Source organism: Garra rufa, chromosome 9 (assembly GCF_049309525.1).
Source record: "Garra rufa chromosome 9, GarRuf1.0, whole genome shotgun sequence".
Taxonomy (NCBI): Eukaryota; Metazoa; Chordata; class Actinopteri; order Cypriniformes; family Cyprinidae; genus Garra; species Garra rufa.
The window spans coordinates 2,187,736-2,208,520 of NC_133369.1; the positions used below are offsets into that span (position 1 = coordinate 2,187,736).

At 28.1% G+C, this 20,785-nt stretch overlaps 1 protein-coding gene across 1 annotated transcript in view; it reads right to left on the bottom strand.

Moving 5' to 3' along the window:
- Positions 1 to 2,103: 2,103 nt before the first annotated feature.
- The window catches only part of LOC141342674 (phosphatidylserine synthase 1), a 26,683-nt gene continuing 8,001 nt past the window's right edge, over positions 2,104 to 20,785 (bottom strand). Inside the window, exons 6-13 of the mRNA XM_073847174.1 lie at positions 18,691 to 18,842; positions 18,465 to 18,606; positions 14,260 to 14,372; positions 11,589 to 11,654; positions 9,902 to 10,001; positions 9,709 to 9,777; positions 4,985 to 5,048; positions 2,104 to 3,374 (exon numbers count right to left, since the gene is read on the bottom strand). Coding sequence (XP_073703275.1) covers positions 3,283 to 3,374; positions 4,985 to 5,048; positions 9,709 to 9,777; positions 9,902 to 10,001; positions 11,589 to 11,654; positions 14,260 to 14,372; positions 18,465 to 18,606; positions 18,691 to 18,842 — 798 coding nt within the window. The 3' untranslated portion in view covers positions 2,104 to 3,282. The remainder of the gene's footprint in view (positions 3,375 to 4,984; positions 5,049 to 9,708; positions 9,778 to 9,901; positions 10,002 to 11,588; positions 11,655 to 14,259; positions 14,373 to 18,464; positions 18,607 to 18,690; positions 18,843 to 20,785) is intronic.

The following is a 20,785-nucleotide window of genomic DNA, read 5'->3' on the forward strand; positions in this document are numbered from 1 at the left end:
GTTAGATAAAACAAAAATGCGAGATGAAAAAGTTGTAAAAAAAATCTGAATTGTGAGAAAAATCTAAAATAAGAAGTAATTAATTTGTGAGGAAAACAAATAAAAAGTGAGATAAAAAAATCTCAATTGTGAGAAAAAAGTCAGAATTTCAAGATATTAACTCAAATGCAAAAAATGTGAGTAATTAATGTGAGAAAAGTGTTTTTTGTTAGTATTATATTATCAATATTTTGAATTAGTTTTTACTTTTAATATTTTTAGGTTTGTGTAAGTTCTAGTAATTTAGTTTTTTTTTTAAATATTGCTTTTCTTTTTTCCTTGCAATTGATTTAATTTGAGAAATAAATTAATGTGAGAAAAAACTCAATTGTGAGAAAAAAGAAGCGCGAGATAAATCAGAATTAGAAAAAAAAGTGGAAAAAATTCTGAATTGCGAGAAGTTTAAAATGAAAAAAATTTAATTGTGAGGAATTAAAAAATAATGCAAGAAAGTTGTTTAATTTTTTAGTATTTTAATGGTAGTATTATATTATTACTATTTTGAATTCGTTTTTAGAAACTAATTTACATGTGAGAAAAAGTGTGAGAGAAATCAGAATTGATAAAAAAAAATTTGAATTAAGAAAAAAAAAAGAGGAAAAAAATCTGAATTGCGAGAAAAAAAATTCTAAAAAAAAAAAAAAAAAAAAAAAAAAAAAAAAGTAAATTGCGAGGGAAAAAGTCAGAAGATATTAAGTAACAAATGGAAGGAAAGAAATGTCAAATGTGAGAAAAAAGTGTCACAATTACCTTTTTATTTTTACAAGTTTGTTTCTAGCAAAGAATAAAAAAAGGACTTTTTCCTCCCTCGCAAATCTAATTTTTATCTTTCGTGGCTGAAGCTTTCACAAAACAATTCTCACATTTTTTCTCACCATTCAGATTTTTTATCTCACTCTTTTCTTGCCATTTATATCTTGCAATTCTAAAAAATAATAATAAAATAAAAAATTGTGGGATTAAAAAGTAGCAGTTACCCTTTTTTATTTCATGGTGAAAATGAGCTTCCATAAAAGCGCTTCTCTCTAGTGAGTAGATTATAACATCACTGGAGAAACAAACGCACTAAAACTAACACCACACAAAAAAACACCCTGCGTTTCAAGTACAACATCATCAAACTCTGAAAGTGCTAAAAACCATGTGCTTTCGGTGAGATTCAGGCTGATGAACCTGCATTCATCTCGAACATGATTCCTCTAAAGCAGCTTAACCTGGTAACATTCAACTCATGAACAGATGGAATCATTCTGGACAAAATACTGGCCTTAACTACATAAAGTCAACATGAAATGCCACTCACAAACTATTTTACCTCTAGAATCTAATGTACATTAGCGTTCAGACGTTTGGTGTCAGTAAGATTATTATTTTTAAACCAATTAACACTTTTATGCATTAAAATGACCAGAAGTGACAGTAAGAAGATTTCTATTTCAAATAAATGCTGTTCTTTTGAAATTTCTATTCATCTGTGAATCCTGAAAAAAATCAATGTATCACGATCTGCACAAAAAACTACTGCTACTGGTTTTCAACATTGATAATAATCAGAAATCTTCTTGAGCAGCAAATCAGTATATTAGAAAGATTTCTGAAGGATCATGTGACACTCAAGACTGGAGTAATGGTGCTGAAAATTCAAATAATAAAGTCGAAATATTACAGGAAAAAAAGTCGTAATATTTAGAGAATAAAGTTCAAATACTATGAGAATAAAGTCAAAATATTTAAAAAAAAAAGTTGCAATATTAAGATAATAAAGTCGAAATACTAACAGATTAAAGTAAAAATATTTTGAGAATAAAGTCAATATATTACGAGAATAAAGTTGTAATATTTAGACAATAAAGTCATAATACTATGAGAATAAAGTCGAAATACTACGAAAATAAAGTCGAAATATTTTGAGAATACAGTCGTGATATTAAGAGAATAAAGTCGAAATGATTTGAGAATTAAGTCTTAATATTTAGAGAATAAAGTCTAAATATTTTGAGAATAAAGTTTTAATATTTAGAGAATAAAGTCTAAATATTTTGAGAATAAAGTCGAAATGTTTTGAGAATAAAGTTGTAATATTTAGAGAATATTTAGAGTAGAAATGTTTCGAATTTATAGAATAAAGTTCAAATATTACGAGAAAAAAGTTACAATATTTCAAGAATAAATTTGAAATATATATATATATATATATATATATATATATATATATATATATATACACACACACACACACACACACACACACATATATACACTCACACATATACACACACAAGAATAAAATAAAAATTAAATTTTGGAAATTGAGATTTTGGAATATCTCTCTATGCTCTCAACTGGGGCTTTCAAAATAGATAGAACTTTAATCTCGTAATTGCTACAAATTAATTCTCCTAATTTTGACTTTTTTCTCAAAACATTTTGACTATTTTTTGTAGTATTTCGACTTTATTCTTGTAATATTATGACTTTTTTCTCATAATATTTAGACTTTCTTACAGTATTTCGACTTTATTCGGCTAATATTTTGTCTTTTTTCTCATAGTATTTAGACTTTTTTTCTCATAGTATTTTACCTTTGTTTATCGTAATCTTACTTATTTTTTAATGTGGCACTAAAACTAAAAATATTAAATTATATTTATATACACCACAATTTTTAACTGTATTTTGATCAAATAAATGCAGCCTTGATGAGCAGATGAGGCTTTAAAAAAAACTTTATATTTACATCTTTATGATTGAATATCACTAAAAGAAAATATTTAAAACATGCACCAGCAAAATGCACAATGAGAATGCATTTTAAGATGGTAAAAAGAGTAAATTCTGATTTCATGTTGACTTTAAAATACGTGATCATTTGTAGACACATTATGATATGAATAATATAATCTGAAGTGGGCTGCATACAGTAAAATACAGCTGTGACATCAAATCCAGCACTGTTACGAGTCACGCATGCGACTGAAAACACCAGGACGCACAGCGCTGCTTGGGATCTAACCTGGTTAACCAGTCTCTGTAGTTCAACAGGTAAAGTGAGCTCGCTAACTAAACACCGGACACACAGCATTGCCTTTTCAAAGGGTCTCGCAGCGCTGCAAACCTCTGAAATGTTCGGACCGAACCTGAGCCAATCTCACCCTTCATCATCACAGTCATCTGATGTTCCCTCCGTTAACAGGAGAGACACATGTGCAAAAGTTCCCGTCTAAAAGCCTTTCAGAAACGGCATTATTTCTCCATGCCGTTGATGCTCTGGTTATTTCCAGAGTCCCTCCGTTTCCTGGTGGAAGAGGACGTTGTGCTGTCCATCTCAAACTCCCCTACAGCATAAACACATTACAACATGAGAGAAAACACCGGCACGTATGTTTGAGTTCATGCACAGAAACAATGCACAATGCATGCATGCTAACAAAGACCTATAGGCCAAAATATTGTAGTTTGAATACTGTGCATAGCATGTAAACTATATATGCATTGACTACCAGGTTTATTATCATTTACTAAAACTAAAAAAAAAAAAAAAAACATTTAAAATATGCATTAACTAAAAAAAAAACACATCAAGAAATTGTTAAAAATTACTATAACTTAAATTAAAATGATTATGGAAAACACAAAAATAAAAACTAATTCAAAATATTTAAAAAAGATATCTAATAAAGATTTTTTTTAAAAATGTAAACTACAAAAACATTAATTGAAATATAAATAAGCAATATCTGATTTAAAAAAAAGACAAAACTAAAACATTCAAATTAAAATGAAAAATAGACCCTACAAGATTAAAACCAAATTGAAAATATTGAAAAGCAATATCTAATAAAAACAACCAACAACCCCCCAAAAAACTATGAAAACCTTCAAATTAAATGGAAAAAAATAAAATACAATAAAAACTAATTCAAAATATAAAAGATAACTGATGTAAATGACAAATTACTAAAACCTGCAAATGCAAAATAAAAAAAAATAATAATAAAAAAATCTTTAAAATTAAATTGAAAACACAAAAATAACACTAATTAAAAATATAAAAAGATACCTAATGAAAATGGCAAAAATACTAAAACATTCAAAATTAAAAATTTTAAAACTAATTGCAAATATATAAAAGCAACATCTAACAACTAAGCAACCCAACTAAATTATGAAAACTTTCAAATTGAATGGAAAAAACTTATTCAAAAAATAAAAAGATAACTAATGAAAATTACAAAAAAAAGACTAAAACCTGCAAACGCAAATGAAAAAATGGAAAATACAAAAATGAAAACTGATTGAAAAGCAATGTCTAATAAAAACAAAATTGCCCAACAAAATTATGAAAACTTTCGAATTAAATGGAAAAAACGAAAATGCAATAAAAACTAATTAAAAATATACAAAGATAGCTAATGAAAAATATAAAAACAAAAACTAATTGAAAATATTAAAAGCAATATCTACTAAAAACAAAACAGCCCGACAACATTATGAAAACTTTCAAATTAAATGGAAAAATAGAAAAAATAGAAAATACAAAAACTAATTAAAAATATAAAAAGATACCTAATGACAAAAAAAAAACTAACTAAAACCTGCAAATGACAATGAAAAATGGAAAATAGAAAAATGAAAACTAATTGAAAATATATTTAAAAAAAACAATATCTACACAATAAATGCAATACAAACTCAATCAGATGAAAATGACAAAAGACTAAAGCTTAAAAAAAAAAAAAACTAACTAATACATTTGCCAACTGTGCAATATGCAATACTCTAGTATTAAAAAAGATTGGTTTGACAGCTAGTCAGCCATGTGTCTAGTTCACCACAAGAGGTCACAACACTACAGCCTAGATTCAGTGTTTTGGTAATCCATCATTACCTGAACAAACCATTAATAACGGTTAATAATGAGTGTGAATGTGGTTTCTTTGTTTACCTCTGCATTCAGACAGACCGTCGCCCGGCTCCGTGTAAATACTGTCCTCGCACTCCGAGAAGCTCTACAGTGTCAAAATATCACATCAATTACATTGAAAAACCCTCAAGATAAACTTAAATACAGTGTTACCATTGGTTTTATATTTACATTAAAGTGTTTGAGGTCACAACTGATAATTGCAGAACAGAAGCACAAAAAAGCAGCCTAACAAAAGTTCCAAGTCTTCGGAGGTCGTACAAAAAACAAAAAACCTAGAGCTGTCAATTTGTGGTGTTCATTTGGTAAAAAAATTTTTTAGGGAAAAACATGTTAAAATAATTGTATTTTGTATTGCATATAGGATTGTTTTTATATGATTCATTTATTTTAATTTAATCAAAGTTTGTTACATTTTTAACCATTTTAATTGAGCAGTTTTATGATTTAATCAATGATGACAGTTTTCATATTAATATTATTTGTTTTAATTTTTATCAATTTTTTTATACAATGTTGTTTCTCTGAGCAACACAGCTGTGATTCGCTATTCGAGTGAGTCGATGATTCAGTGACTCATTCATAAAGGCAGTCACTTGCATTGTTTCTAAATGAATCAACAGTTTGAAATCAGTTGAATGAATGATTCAGTGACTCGCTCATTATGACAGTGACTCAACGCCACCTACTGGAGTTCTTTTATTTTTATGTTTCATTTTTAAAAATCAAAACCTCAATGAATAATCAACAATTTTTTTGTTTATTTGTTTCTAAAGCTACTTCTTAGTAGTTTCTATTCAGTGCTTTTCTTATTTGACACAATAATGACTTTAATCGTTTGGAGGGGTCATTTCTCAGTCAAACTTTATGTGCGTTTGATTTAGGATTAATTACGTAAATTAATCAGCATATTTTGTAATTAATTAGATTAGACATTTTAATTACTTGACAGCCCAAATTTGGATAAATCCATGAAAATGATTTTCTTTCCAAGTATTTCCATCTAGTCTTACAGAACTTAATTCAAGATGGAATGAGTTTATATTTAAATAAGAGAAAAATACTTGTTTTCTCTTTGATTTAAGTTCTTCTGAGCCCACTGGCAAATACTTGTTCTTGTTTTAGGCAAAAACTCAATTTTAATTGCATTTTTCTCACTTTGACGCGCAAGTAAATGCATCTATATTTAACCCTCTGGGCCTCTTCTGTCATTTTTGACCGAAAAATTTTATGTTTTGAATTTTTAAAAATCGTAGCTTCATCAGAATGAGATGACACTTGGTGACTTTTGTTGCATTAGCTATGTGAGTACACAAAAAAATCAGTGACATGATTCGGATATGTTAAAGGGTCAAAAAAAAAATTAGTCACACTTGGCTCCTTCGCGGTCAGAAATGACCGACATAGGAAATGAATGGAAAATACGAAAAAATGTGATAATTCAGATAATCTTTTGGTAATACAAGCTACAAATCAGCCACTGTGATGAAAAGAAGTGTTCAGCAAGCAAGGACTGACACTCTAAAATAACAAAAGTACAGAACTGACACACGCACGCACGCGCACACACACAATAAATAAGCAGAAAAATGCAAAACCTGATATTTATCCAATCAAAAAATATCTAAACCTTGCCAAAAGTAATCTTTTAGAATGTCTGAATATATTTCTAAATGCAAAGCCTATTAAAATGAAGAAACAGTAAAAAAACTAAAAAAACAATAGGAATCCCAAAGCCCCTGTATATATGTATATAGGGAGATACAGGAGGTTACATGACATTACACAAGTTTTTATTTTTTATGCCACTAGATGGTGCAATTTTCACTTAAAAAATGGATTTTAAATGCTTTTACTCTATTTTAATGTGAAATGTTGTATTTATTGAAAAATAATAAATAAATAATTAAATTAAAAAATATAATATAAAATATTATTCTAGTGGGAAAAAATTGCTCATTAAAACTGTATAAATATTGCATAGATTCATAAAAAATGCTCAAAATTCTAAATAATAATCACAAAATATTATTGAACAAAAATGTATTTAATTGATTTTCCTGAAGAAAAAAAAAGTTACTTTAAGGCTTCGGTCACTTTTGACCGCGAGGGAGCCAAGTGTGACCCCTTAATGAGGCCCAGAGGGTTTAAGAATGTTTCATTATTTTTTGTTGTTTTGTCTTTGATGGACGGGAAGATGATCAAGTCATATGACACATTTATGGTATTTTTTCTCATTTTTCAAAGCTTGACAGCTCTTGATCACAATCAGTGTTGGGTAAGTAACTTTCAAAAAATAAATTAATTAATAATTACTAAATACATAATCAGTTTTTAAATTACTTTACTAATTACTCTGTCTGAAAAGTAATTTATTTACTCAATAAGTAACTTAAATCTTAAAATCCCTACAAACCTTAAATCATAGAAATTACAAAATTAAACTCTTTAATCTTTTAATTTGAATCCAACATAGAATAGTTTAGCCTAAACAACTGTAATATTTAAACATTTTTATTTAAAATCCACCTTTGGTTAAAAAACAGAATTACTCTTAAGAAAAAGTTTAAGAAAAGTTAAACATTACATTTCAGTTTGGCAAGATCTTTAGGAAAAGCCCAACTAGTAAAATCCATACAAGTTTATGCAAAAATAACACGTTAACTCAATGCAAGTAAGAATAAGTTACAAAAATCATCTAAATAAAAAGTAAATTAATCTTGTTTATTATTTTTTTGTTGTTGTTGTTGTTGTCATTGTCTATTTATTTGTATCTAGATGACTGCATATGTAACCCTGAAGCACAAAACCAGTCTTAAGTCGCTGGGGTATATTTGTAGCAATAGCCAAAAATACATTGTATGGGTCAAAATTATTGATTTTCCTTTTATGCCAAAAATCATTAGGAAATTAAGTAAAGATCATGTTCCATGAAGATTTTTTGTAAAATTCCTACTGTAAATATATCAAAATGTAATTTTTGATTAGCAATATGCCTTGTTAAGAACTTAATTTGGACAACTTTAAAGGTGATTTTCTCAGTCTTTTTGATTTTTTTGCATCCTCAGATTCCAGATTTTCAAATAGATGTATCTCAGCTGAATATTGTCCTATCCTAACAAACCATACATCAATAGAAAGCTTATTTATTGAGCTTTCATGTGTTGTATACATCTCAGTTTTGTAAAATTTTACCTTATGACTGGTTTTGTGGTCCAGGGTCACTTATAATGAGCTCAGATACAGGAAGACTGTACCTTGCTTTAGTTCGGCATGGATTACATAATCAGAGAATATTAATTTTTTTATTTGAATTAGTTCATTTAAAAGTAGACACTTCAAGGTTTCTATAGAAATATGTGATCTTGGACCACAAAACCAGTCGTAAGGTTAAATTTTACAAAACTGAGATGTATACAACATATGAAAGCTCAATAAATAAGCTTTCTATTGATGTATGGTTTGTTAGGATAGGACAATATTTGACTGAGATACATCTATTTGAAAATCTGGAATCTGAGGGTGCAAAAAAATCAAAATACTGAGAAAATCACCTTTAAAGTTGTCCGAATTAAGTACTTAATGCATATTACTAATCAAAAATTACATTTTGATATATTTATAGTAGGAATTTTACAAAAAAAATCTTCATGGAACATGATCTTTACTTAATTATTCCTAATGATTTTTGGCATAAATGATCAATAATTTTGACCCATGCAATGTATTTTTGGCTATTGCTACAAACATACCCCAGCGACTTAAGACTGGTTTTGTGCTCCAGGGTCACATATGTCTCATGCCTCTCTGTCAAGTATTTGCTGATGTGTAGAAAGTTGCTCACGGAGACTGAAATGGCAGAAAGCGCACCCTGTTGGTTTGGGTTTATTTTACAAAAGCACAATGTTTTGTTGTTATTGTCAGTGTACACAAACAAAAGCGGGCCTTTTTTTTAGATTCAATTGATTTCAGTCTTACGTGTATCAGAGTATTTATGGTTTCTCTGTGAATCAGAAAAACTGAAAAGTAAATGCACCGGCGCGCAGAAGGTTAAAGACGCTGCATTCAATTTAGTCTTTAGACTTTAAATCTAGATTTCATATTCAATATTCATTATAGAACTGTTGAAATTTACAGTAATGCAAGTACTTTATTAATAACTGTGATTATATGACCTAAAAATGAACAGTAATCCCTTTTACTTTTGCAGTGGATAAGTCATTTGTGACCCTGGACCACAAAACCAGTCATAAGGTTAAATTTTACAAAACTGAGATGTATACATCATATGAAAGCTCAATAAATAAGCTTTCTATTGATGTATGGTTTGTTAGGATAGGACAATATTTGGCTGAGATACATCTATTTGAAAATCTGGAATCTGAGGGTGCAAAAAAATCAAAATACTGAGAAAATCACCTTTAAAGTTGTCCAAATTAAGTTCTTAACAATGCATATTACTAATCAAAAATTACATTTTGATATGTTTACAGTAGGAATTTTTCAAAAAAATCTTCATGGAACATGATCTTTACTTTACTAGAAAAATCTAACATTTTGACCCATGCAATGTATTTTTGGCTATTGCTACAAATATACCCCAGCGACTTAAGACTGGTTTTGTGCTCCAGGGTCACATTTAATTACAGTAACACCGATCACAATATGCTTTAACTGAATGTGCTTTTGTTTTGCACTGAAGATAGACAGTCACAGACAGTGATTGTGAGGAAATGGTGACGCACCTTCTCTCGGGGCCCGTAGTTCTCTGCGTACCACACCATCCCGTACAGACACAAGAACGTAATGAAAGCCTGCAGACGCCAGACACAAACACATCATCAATTCAACACTAAAACCTCCTCCCACAGATGCCAAGAAAAGCTCTTCACTGCTGAATGAGTGGAAATCAAACAATCAAAAACTGCAGGAACTCACCAAACACAAGAGCCACAAAATCACATAGAGAACCTGCGTCTTGGAAAACAAGTCTTGTCCGAATTTAATGCAGGCCAACGCCTCCAGGAAAGCAATCGCCCTGCAGGAGAGAAAACAAGAGTTTGACACCATATTGAGAAAAAAAAAAAAAACTGACAATGCAATATTAAATTTTTTTGCAATATAAAATGCAATGAAATTTCAGCAGACGACTTTATCACAAAACCAGTGTTACGTAGCATGGGTATCTTTGTAGAATTGGTCAAAAATACACTGTATGGGTCAAAATTATTGATTTTTCTTTTATGCCAAAAATCATTAAAGATTTCCTACTGTAAATATCTCAAACGTAATTTTTGATTAGTAATATGCATCACTAAGAACTTCATTTGGACAACTTTAAATGTGATTTTCTCAGTATTTGGATTTTTTGCACTCTCTGATTCCAGATTTTCAAATAGTTGTATCTAAAATATTGTCCTATTCCAACAACTACATCAATGGAAAGCTTATTTATTTAGCTTTTGGATGATGTATAAATTTTTAAAATTTGGAAAAAAATAAATAAATACTTTTAGAGTCACAGAGTGCATCTGCATTATAAATAATAAATTAAAAAAAGATGCTGACAAATTACCTTTTTAAAAATATTACAATTACATTACAATAATCATTTAGGGCTAGATAGGCCTGTAAAATGATAAAATTCTATAAAATAAAAATAATTATTTACATAATTTATTGTGATTATTATGAAACAAAAATATTCTCAAAATAAAAAAATATATTGAAACAATACTGTAAAATAAAAAAGTAATAAAAATAATTTAATTTTACTGTAAAATTGCAAAAAAATGTAATAATTTTTGTAAAGAAAAATTCATTTTCATACTCTAAACTATCAAGCTTTTATTTTGACCAGTATTTGTCGATATTGTTTAATGGTCAAATATGTATAATATTTTAATAAGCTTTTTATTTTGACTGCTTTAATGTTAAAAATAAGTATAAATATACACAGTACACATAGCATTTACATATAGAAGCCAAATGTATTTATTTAATTAAACCACAGGCTGTGTTTGACAATTGCATTAAGCAATTACGATTTTATTTTTATATAACGTCGCCTTGGAATTACAAGTTTCTATATGCATTCTGAGCACTTCTGAGCTTCAAAGTTTTTTTGCGTTCCATAGACTTCTGTAGATAGAACCCTTTTTGTTTTAAAAATAAAGGCTCAAAATGTACACAGCTTACAAAAAAAACAAGTAAATAAGTTATAAGTTCACAGAATAAGAATATATGAAAACTAAACTGAGACAAAAATGTCAGATAGAACCTTATAATTCCAAGGCATCGATATAGTGCAGCTCTACTTTCTACTGGAACACGACGCCGAAGAATCTTAAATAAAGATGTTAGATAAAATCCAACCTAGATGTTTAGCACATGACTCAAAGTGAACTAAATGTAGGTCATTGTAAGATAAGGTAAATAACAATAGCGTAGTGAAGCCCACTGATGCGCTGCAGTGGAACACTAGTGTTCATGCGGGTTTGTGGTTAAACGTTTGACCAGCATCTGCACCAGCCCATGCCCAACCTCACACACATGCATGAACATTAGCGTGTGACAAACGGCATGCTCCACATTACAACAGAACTGCTTTAGACTTTAGACTCACCCGAACACCCAGCACTGAGTCCCGACCCGCTTGCACTGTGTGTCCGTCAGATACGCATAATACTGCCTGAACAGAGGAACACATCACATCAGTCATTAACCTTTAAATCATCCAACTGAGATAATACACTCTGCACACAAAATTTTATAGAAAAAAAATAATAATAAAAAAAAATAACATGCTCTGGATCTGACGCCCCACAATTGAACAGTGCATGTTTTTACACACAAAAAAACAACGTTTTAGACCAGGTCATTTGAATAATTTAACAAAACATTTGCATTTGTACATTTGCACATCATTTAATGGTCACATGACGCAAGTAAACAAATATATTTCATGTTTTGGAATAAATTTATTTTGACCGTTTTAATTTTAAAAATGTATATAAACATAATTCCTGCACACTGCTCAAACTTGCATCATCACAAATTTTATATATCGTTTTTATATATAGTAATATAGATACAGTTAATAATCCTTCCTCAGGCTTTTAATGTTTTGCAATCTGTTTTATGTTTCACAAAGTTTGAGCAGTGCGCAAGATATAATATAATATATATATATATATATATATATATATTATATATTATATTATATTATATTATATTATATTATATTATATTATATATATATATTAGTGTTGGGCGATATGCTCAATTTTCAAATCGCCCTATCGTCAGCCTGAGAGATCGCCGATACACGATACTATCGTGCTAATTTAATTAATTATCTCTGTACTAAATTCCTTATTCGTTTTGTAAAGGTAGACTTTCTTTTGGCATATGATTAAGTTGTGCGTGTACAGAGCGTTGACTATAGTTCTGCCGGAGTTGTTCAAGTTACTTTCGGTTTCATTCTCTGCTATCGTCAGTGAGTGAGCTGTAAATGTGCGTGCCAGAATGTAAATGAATGAATCTTTCTTTGCCCGTCATATTGAGGTAATGTTACCGCTGTATGTCTGACCGTTGTCATCAGGTGATGTTGTAGTTCAGTTCATATTGAATGCGGAGAAGTGACGCGCGTGTAATTCACGTGTGTATGTTTAGCGCCATCTGATTGCATCGTAATTCTAATTAACGCCTATAGACGTTACTGAGATGAATGTTTATGTTTACTGTATACAGACTGATTATGATACATCGTAATTAATTCAGCCTGAACCAGGTTTTACTACCTCTGTTATCCTAATGACTGCAATGCTAATATAATATAACACTCCCGTTAGAATCAGTTAATCTACCACCGTACTGTATGATGAAAATCTCCCATTTACACTGCACGAGTTGCGTTAAGGCGCTGTGGCCTCTCTATGCGTGTGTTTATACCGCGGCAAGTTTCTGAAGCATCCTAGAACAGACTCTCTGTGCTGCATTGCTAAAGTTAAGTTCTTTGTTGACGGATAATAATAATAATCGTCTAACTATCGCCAAAGGCATTAGCAACAGGCGATATCTCTGACTATCGTCGATACACGATACTATCGTCTATCGGCACAACCCTAATATATAGTTTTTATTGTACTTTCATCCTATGCAGCGATAAATTATTCTGGTTACATTTTAATTTGACTTTTTATATTAATATTATTTATTTTAATTTGATCAATTTTTATTACTTTTCTTTTATACATTTAATTTTATCCAGTTTTATTGAGTTTTTTTTAATGTAGTTTAATTGTACATTTTTATGATTTAATTGATTTGATTTTATATTAATATTTCTTATTTATTATTATTTTTAGCCATTTTGTGCGTTACATTTTCAATCAATTTCAATTTTATATTTTGAAGATTTAATTAATGATTCAGGTGTGTAGCCATTACATTTTCAGTTGATTGATTTTATATTGATATTCATTTTAATTGTAACATTTTATCATCAATTTTAATTTGACCTTGGTTTGATTTTACATTGATATTTATTTTAATTTTATACATTGTTACTTTTTATCAATTTTAATTTGACATTTTTATGATATAATTAAATGATTCAGGTGTGTGGGCATTACATTTTTATTGGATTGTTTTTACATTCATATTTCTTTAAATTTTAGCCATTTTTGTGTCACATTTTTAATCAATTTCAATTTTATACTTTGAGGATTTAATTAATGCTTCAGGTGTGTGGACATTATATTTGTATTTGTTTTATATTAAAATTATTCAGATTACATATGATTGTTTTTACATTAATATTATTTATTTTAATTTTAGCAATTTTTGTGCCATTTCTAATCAATTTTAATTTTACATTATGATTTAAATTTTGTTTTTACATTAATTTAAACATTTTATAAATTAAGTTACTTTTTCAATCAATTTTAATTTAACATTTTTTATTATTCAATGATTTATGTGTGTGGGCACCATGTTTTAATTTGCTCGTTTTTACATTCAAATTACTTATTATAATTTTATCCATTTTTATTTTTTACATTTTTTATCCATTTTAATTGTATGTTTAACTGTATCATTATTTTTTAGCTTTTTATTAGCTCAAAAATCCTAAGTTTGAAAAAACCTGCATTGATTCCTTTTGACATTTTTAGCAATTACAGTGGATAAAAATCAAGTCCTAGTCTAAATTTTTCGTTGTTTTCTTCTAAAATACATCAGATTATGGAAATAAAACGATCTGCAAATTGCAAATATGTGTGTTTGTCACTTACCGTACTGTAGGAGCAGTGATGATCCCGACGAAGAGAATCCGGCACCAGCTGAGAGCGTGGCATGCTGGGAACACGAAGATGTGCTTCAGGAAGAACGTGTTCAGCTCCGTCAGCTTGAATCAGAGAGAAAAAAAAAAGTATGCTATCAACCAAAACAACGACAAAAAAGCTAGTCCATTAGTAGATTCATTTGTCTTTTAGTGCAACTGAACAAACAATGATAAATCTAGCATTCAACAAGGATGAAGTAATGCACGAAGGATGGATGCAAAGTGATTTTTAGTTACACACACACACACACACACACACACACACACACACACACACACACACACACACACACACACACACACACACACACACACACACACACACACACACACTCACACACTCACAAAAACACATTTTGCACATCACACATGTATTAAATGCAGCAGTCAATCAGATGTTTAACCTGAGCAACTTAAAATGAAGCAAATGATCTAAAAACCTCCCAAAATAGCAAGCAGAGTGGAAATATTACTATTTTCAAAGCCACATTTGTGTGAAATCACACAATCGCCTCAAAATTCATTGCAATTGGTTGAGATTGTGCTTCAGAGATTTGCAGCACATAAATAAATATTAACATTATTATTAATTCATAATAAATATTTTAAATAAAGTGAATTTATTAATATTTCTCACTATAAAACTGACAGACCAAAAAATAAATAAATAAATAAAGCAGCGTGACAAATATTGATGAATTGATATTTAATTAAATATATTTATTAATATTTCTCACTATCTAGTTTGGAAAAATAATTAAAATATATATTAAATAATCATAAATACTTTAAATAAATAAATAAATAAAGACAACGTGACAAATGTTGATGAATTGGTATTTAATTAAATATATTTATCAATATTTCTCACTATCTAGTTTGGAGAAAGACTTTAAAAATATATATATATGTTATTAATAAATCATAAATACTTTAAATAAATGAATAAAGACAACTTGACAAATATTGATGAATTGGTATTTAATTAAATATATTTATCTAATTTGGAGAAAGACCCCCCCCCCCCCAAATAAAAAAAATAAAAACGAATTCTATTATTATTAGTTAATAACAAATAAAAATAAATAAATAACGACATGAAAAATATTGATGAACTGGCATTTAATTAACTATATTTATCAATATTTCTCACTATTTAATTTAAATTTTTTTTGAGGAGTCTTAATAAATAAATAATATTATTAATTAATAATAAATATTTTAAATAAATAAAAAGGCAACGTGACAAATATTGATGAATTTAAATAAATATTTAAGTAAATATATGTATCAATTTGGAGAAAGACTCCCCCCAAATAAATAAATAAATAAATCTTAATTATAAATATTTTAAATAAATAAAGACAATTTAACACATATTGATGAATTGTTACTTAATTAAATATATTTATTAATATTTCTCTCAAAAATTAATTAATATTAATATTATTATTAATTAATATTAAATACTTTAAATAAATAAATAAATAAATAAAAAGACAATGTGACAAATATTGATGAATTGTTATTTTATTAAATATATTTATTAAATATTTCTCACTATATAATTGGGAGAAAAACTCCCAAAAAATAACACAAAAAGATGAAGTACGTTAAGTTGAAATATTGATAAACTGGTATTTAGTCCATTTATCAATATTTCTCACTATATATTTTGGAGACTGACCAAAAATAAATAAGTAAATCAAAAGACAATGCGACAAATTATATTAAATATATTCATCAATATTTCTCACTATATAATTTGGAGAAAGAGAGAAAAAAAAAGATGAAGTACAAGTTGAGAAGCACTGTTAAACTAGTATTTAGCTTTTTATTAATATTTCTCACTATATAACTCTTAAAAATAAAATAAAAATACATAAATAGTTTCGTTTTTATAACCTGAGCTACTTAAGATAAGCCAATTGATCTAAAAACTTCTGAAAATAGCAAGCATAGTGGAAATATAACTACTTTTTCAAAGCAACATTTGTGTGAAATCTCATACCTTGCCTCAAAATTCATTACAATTGGTTGAGATTGTGCTTTAGAGATTCGCAGCACACTTAAACCAGTATTGAGATTGTCAGCTGATTTGTTGAGAGTGTGTGAAGTGGCTCTCCTCCTCCTCCAATTCTCATCTCAAAGACATTTAATTAGTGTTTAAAGGGCCCTCAGTAGGGAGCGAAGAGCCAAGCCTCCTCTCACACAAAAGACAATGAAGAACGGCCTTTCATCGCCGTGGAAACGGTTTAGGGGGCGGAGCTTCAGTCTGATTGGCCATTCTCTCATGTGAACTCATGTGACCCACACTTATCAACTACTTAAAGAAATACTTACTCTTTATGCTGAGAATAAAAAACAAAGATAAAAACACTGACTGATGAAGACTGAAACAGTTAACTTAAGTAGTTTTAACTATTTTATTAATATATTGTCATTTCATTAATTTGGTTAATTAAAATTAATGATTGCATTAATAAAATGTACAAATGGCATTTAATTAACGGTAACACTTATCAATATTTCTCATTATATCATTTAGAGAAAGACTCCAAAAATTAAAGATGAAGTCAGAAATATTGATTAACTCTGACCTTATCCTCTATTTTAAATAAATATATTTATTAATATTCCTCACTATATAATTTAAAGACAGACTCCAAAAATTAAATATGAAGTAAGAAATATTGATAATTTTTTTTTCATTAAATATATTTCTCACTATTTAATTTAAAGACTCAAAAATAAAAAAATAAAAACAAAGTGAGAAATATTGATGAATTGTAAGTTAATTTAATTTAACTTAAATATATTAATTAGCATTTTTAACTACATAATTTGGAGACCGACTCAAAAAAATAAAATAAATAATATTGATGAATTGGTATGTAATTAAATATATTTATTAATATTTCTCACTATGTAATTTGGAGACGGACTCAAAAAGATAAAAAAATAAAAAATATGAAGAAATATTGATGATCTGGTATTTAATTAAATACATTTATCAATATTCTCCACAATATATAATTTGATGAAAGAGTCACAAAACTAACGATAAAGTAAGAAATATTGATACATTGGTTTTTAATTAAATGTATTTATTAATATTTCTTACTATATACTTTGGAGACAGACTCATAGAAAAAAAAAGATGAATAAATACTGATAAATTGGATTTTAATTAAATATATTTATCAATATTTCATATTAAATAATTTGGAGAAAGACGCAAAACATTTGAATGAAGTAAGAAATATTGATGCATTGGTTTTTAATTAAATATATTTATTAATATTTCTCACTATGTGCTTTGGAGAAAGACCCAGAAACTAAAGATGAAGTAAGAAATATTGATAAATGTTCATTAAATATATAAATATATTTATTAATATTTGTCATTATTTAATTTAAAGACAGACTAAAATAAATAAATAAATAAATAAAGTAAGAAATATTGATGAATTGGTATGTAATTAAGAAAAAAATAAAAGCAAAAATAAAGATGAAGTAAGAAATACTGATAAAGTGGAGTTTAATTAAATATATGAATTAATATTTCTTATTATTTAAAGACAAACTCCAAAAATTAAAGATGAAGTAAGAAATATTGATGTTTTTTTACATTACATATATTTATTAATATTTCTCATTATATAATTTAAAGACAGACTAAAAAAAAACTCAAAAAGATTTTAAAAAAGTAAATAATAAATAAAAAAAATTAAGAAAAATATATTATATAATTTGAGAGAAAGATGATAAAAATTAAAGATGTAGTAAGAAATACCGATACATTGGTTAATAATCAAATATATTTCTTCATCCTTCTAACCATATAAGTTTTAGATCATCTATATATAAATATAATTACAATGAGAAAGATAATATTTATGCTTATATAAATCAGAACCGTAACTAAAATGAAAGCAATTATTTGATTAATAATTACAAATCAATGAAATCGCCTTAGAAAATCCCATTTATTTATTTATTTTTTCCCAAATTCCATTTAGTCCATTTACATTTTTTAGGATTCAGTTTTAATGGAATGATTAAACCTTAATAATCTACTTAATTCATAAAACTGTCAACTTTAATTTTTGAACACTGTCTGATAGAGATGTGAGTGTATTGTGAAGGACCGACCTGCCATATGATCATGAACAGATAGACTCCCGTGACTCTCTGCAAGGAAGACTTAGGGTCGAGCCAGCGAACGTAGGTCCAGCTAGCCGGCGTGAACTGCAGAACCGCACGCTTGATCTTCCCCGTAGTGCTGTGAATGTCTCTGAGAGGCACAAACACAATTATTTAAGCATGTTTGGTCACTGCCAAACTCTCTCAGGATGCAGTTTTTGAGATGGTTTCTTACTTGATGCTGGCCCAGTGATAGTGGCGCATCTCCAGGAAGCGGCAGACGGTCATCCCCAGCCAGATCCCTCCTCCGTTACACAGCAGAATATCCAGGATCACCTGATCCCACCAGCACTCCGCAAAATTAGGAAGAAGATGCATGAAGAACAGCTGTACGGAGACATTATTGATGGATTATTGTGCCTCTACAAGCAAACACACATCAGTCTCCTCTTACAATCATTTCAGCTGTTTCTAACGAACAATGTGATGCTGGAATAAGTAGTTTTTAAGTGGTTAACTTAGATCGTTTTAACCATTTTATTAATATATTGTGGCATTTAATTAATTTAATTAACTGTAATAATATAAATATTTCAAAAAAATAATAAATAAACATTATAAATAATAATAATAATAAATTATTAATAAATAATAATTGAATTAATAATATTTATTAATTTGTATTTAGTTAACAGAGATCGTTTTACCAATTTTATTGATATATTGTGATATTTAATTGATTTAATTAACTTTAATAATTGAATAATAATAATATAAATAAACAATATTAATAATATTAAAAATAATAATAATAATAAATTGTTAACAAATAATTTAATTAATAATATATATATATTAATTTGTATTTAGACAACTTAGATCGTTTTAACAATTTTATTGATTTATTGTGGTAGTTATTTAATTAATTAACTGTATTGATTGAGTAAGTAATACATAAACAATATAAATATTTAAATAATACTAAATTGTTATTAATAATTGAATTAATATTTATTAATTTGTATTTAGTTAACAGATCGTTTTAACAATTTTATTGATATATAGTGGTATTTAATTAAACTAACTAATAAATATATAATATAAATAATAAACAATATAAATAATAATAAACTTACTAATAAATAAATTCATATTTATTAATTTGTATTTAGTAAACTTAGATCATTTTTAGATCAAAATGTATTGATATATTGTGGTATTTAATTTAATTAACTGTAATTGAATAATATAAATGAAAAAAAAAAAAAAATATATATATATATATATATATATATATATATATATATATATTATTAATAAATAATATTTATTCATTTGTGTATTTGTTATTTAATTTTATTATATAAAATATTAAAATTATATGAATAAAATTAATAATAATAATACATTATTATTAATACAATTTTAGAAAAAAAAAACAATAGTCTTTTTATATAAATGTAATAATTTAATTTTGTTTGTTGCAATTGTGTCTTTTTAACAAGTCTATGTAGTTCTCTATATTATTTTATTTCAGTTTAGTTTTAGTTATTTTATAATTATATTTAATTTAATTTTATATTTAGTTATATTGTTTATTGGTAGCTTGTTGAATTTATTCATTTATTTTATTTCAAGTAAATTCTGTGTTCAACCACTGATGTAATATTTTCAAATGTAATCGAATGAAAATGTAACACTGACTTTTATTTTCTGGCAAACGTAATCAATTGGTCATTATCTGTGTATTGACTCACTGACTCATGCTGTAAGTGAAGTTCTGCATCAGAGCGACAGGTGTGTGTGTGTGTGTGTGAGTGAGAGTGTGTGTGTGAGTGAGAGAGTGTGTGTGAGTGAGAGAGTGTGTGAGTGTGTGAGTGAGTGAGTGAGTGAGTGAGTGAGTGAGTGAGTGAGTGAGTGAGTGAGTGAGTGTGTGTGTGTGTGTGTGTGTGTGTGTGTGTGTGTGTGTGTGAGAGTGTGTGTGTGAGTGAGTGAGTGAGTGAGTGAGTGAGTGAGTGAGTGAGTGAGTGAGTGAGTGTGTGTGTGTGTGAGTGAGTGAGTGAGTGTGTGTGTGTGTGTGTGTGAGTGAGTGAGTGAGTGTGTGTGTGTGTGTGTGTGAGTGTGTGAGTGTGAGTGTGTGTGTGTGTGTGTGTGTGTGTGAGTGAGAGAGTGTGTGTGAGTGAGTGAGTGAGTGAGTGAGTGAGTGAGTGAGTGAGTGAGTGAGTGTGTGTGTGTGTGTGTGTGTGTGTGTGTGTGTGTGTGTGGTGAGAGTGTGTGTGTGTGTGAGTGAGTGAGTGAGTGAGTGAGTGAGTGTGTGTGTGTGTGAGTGT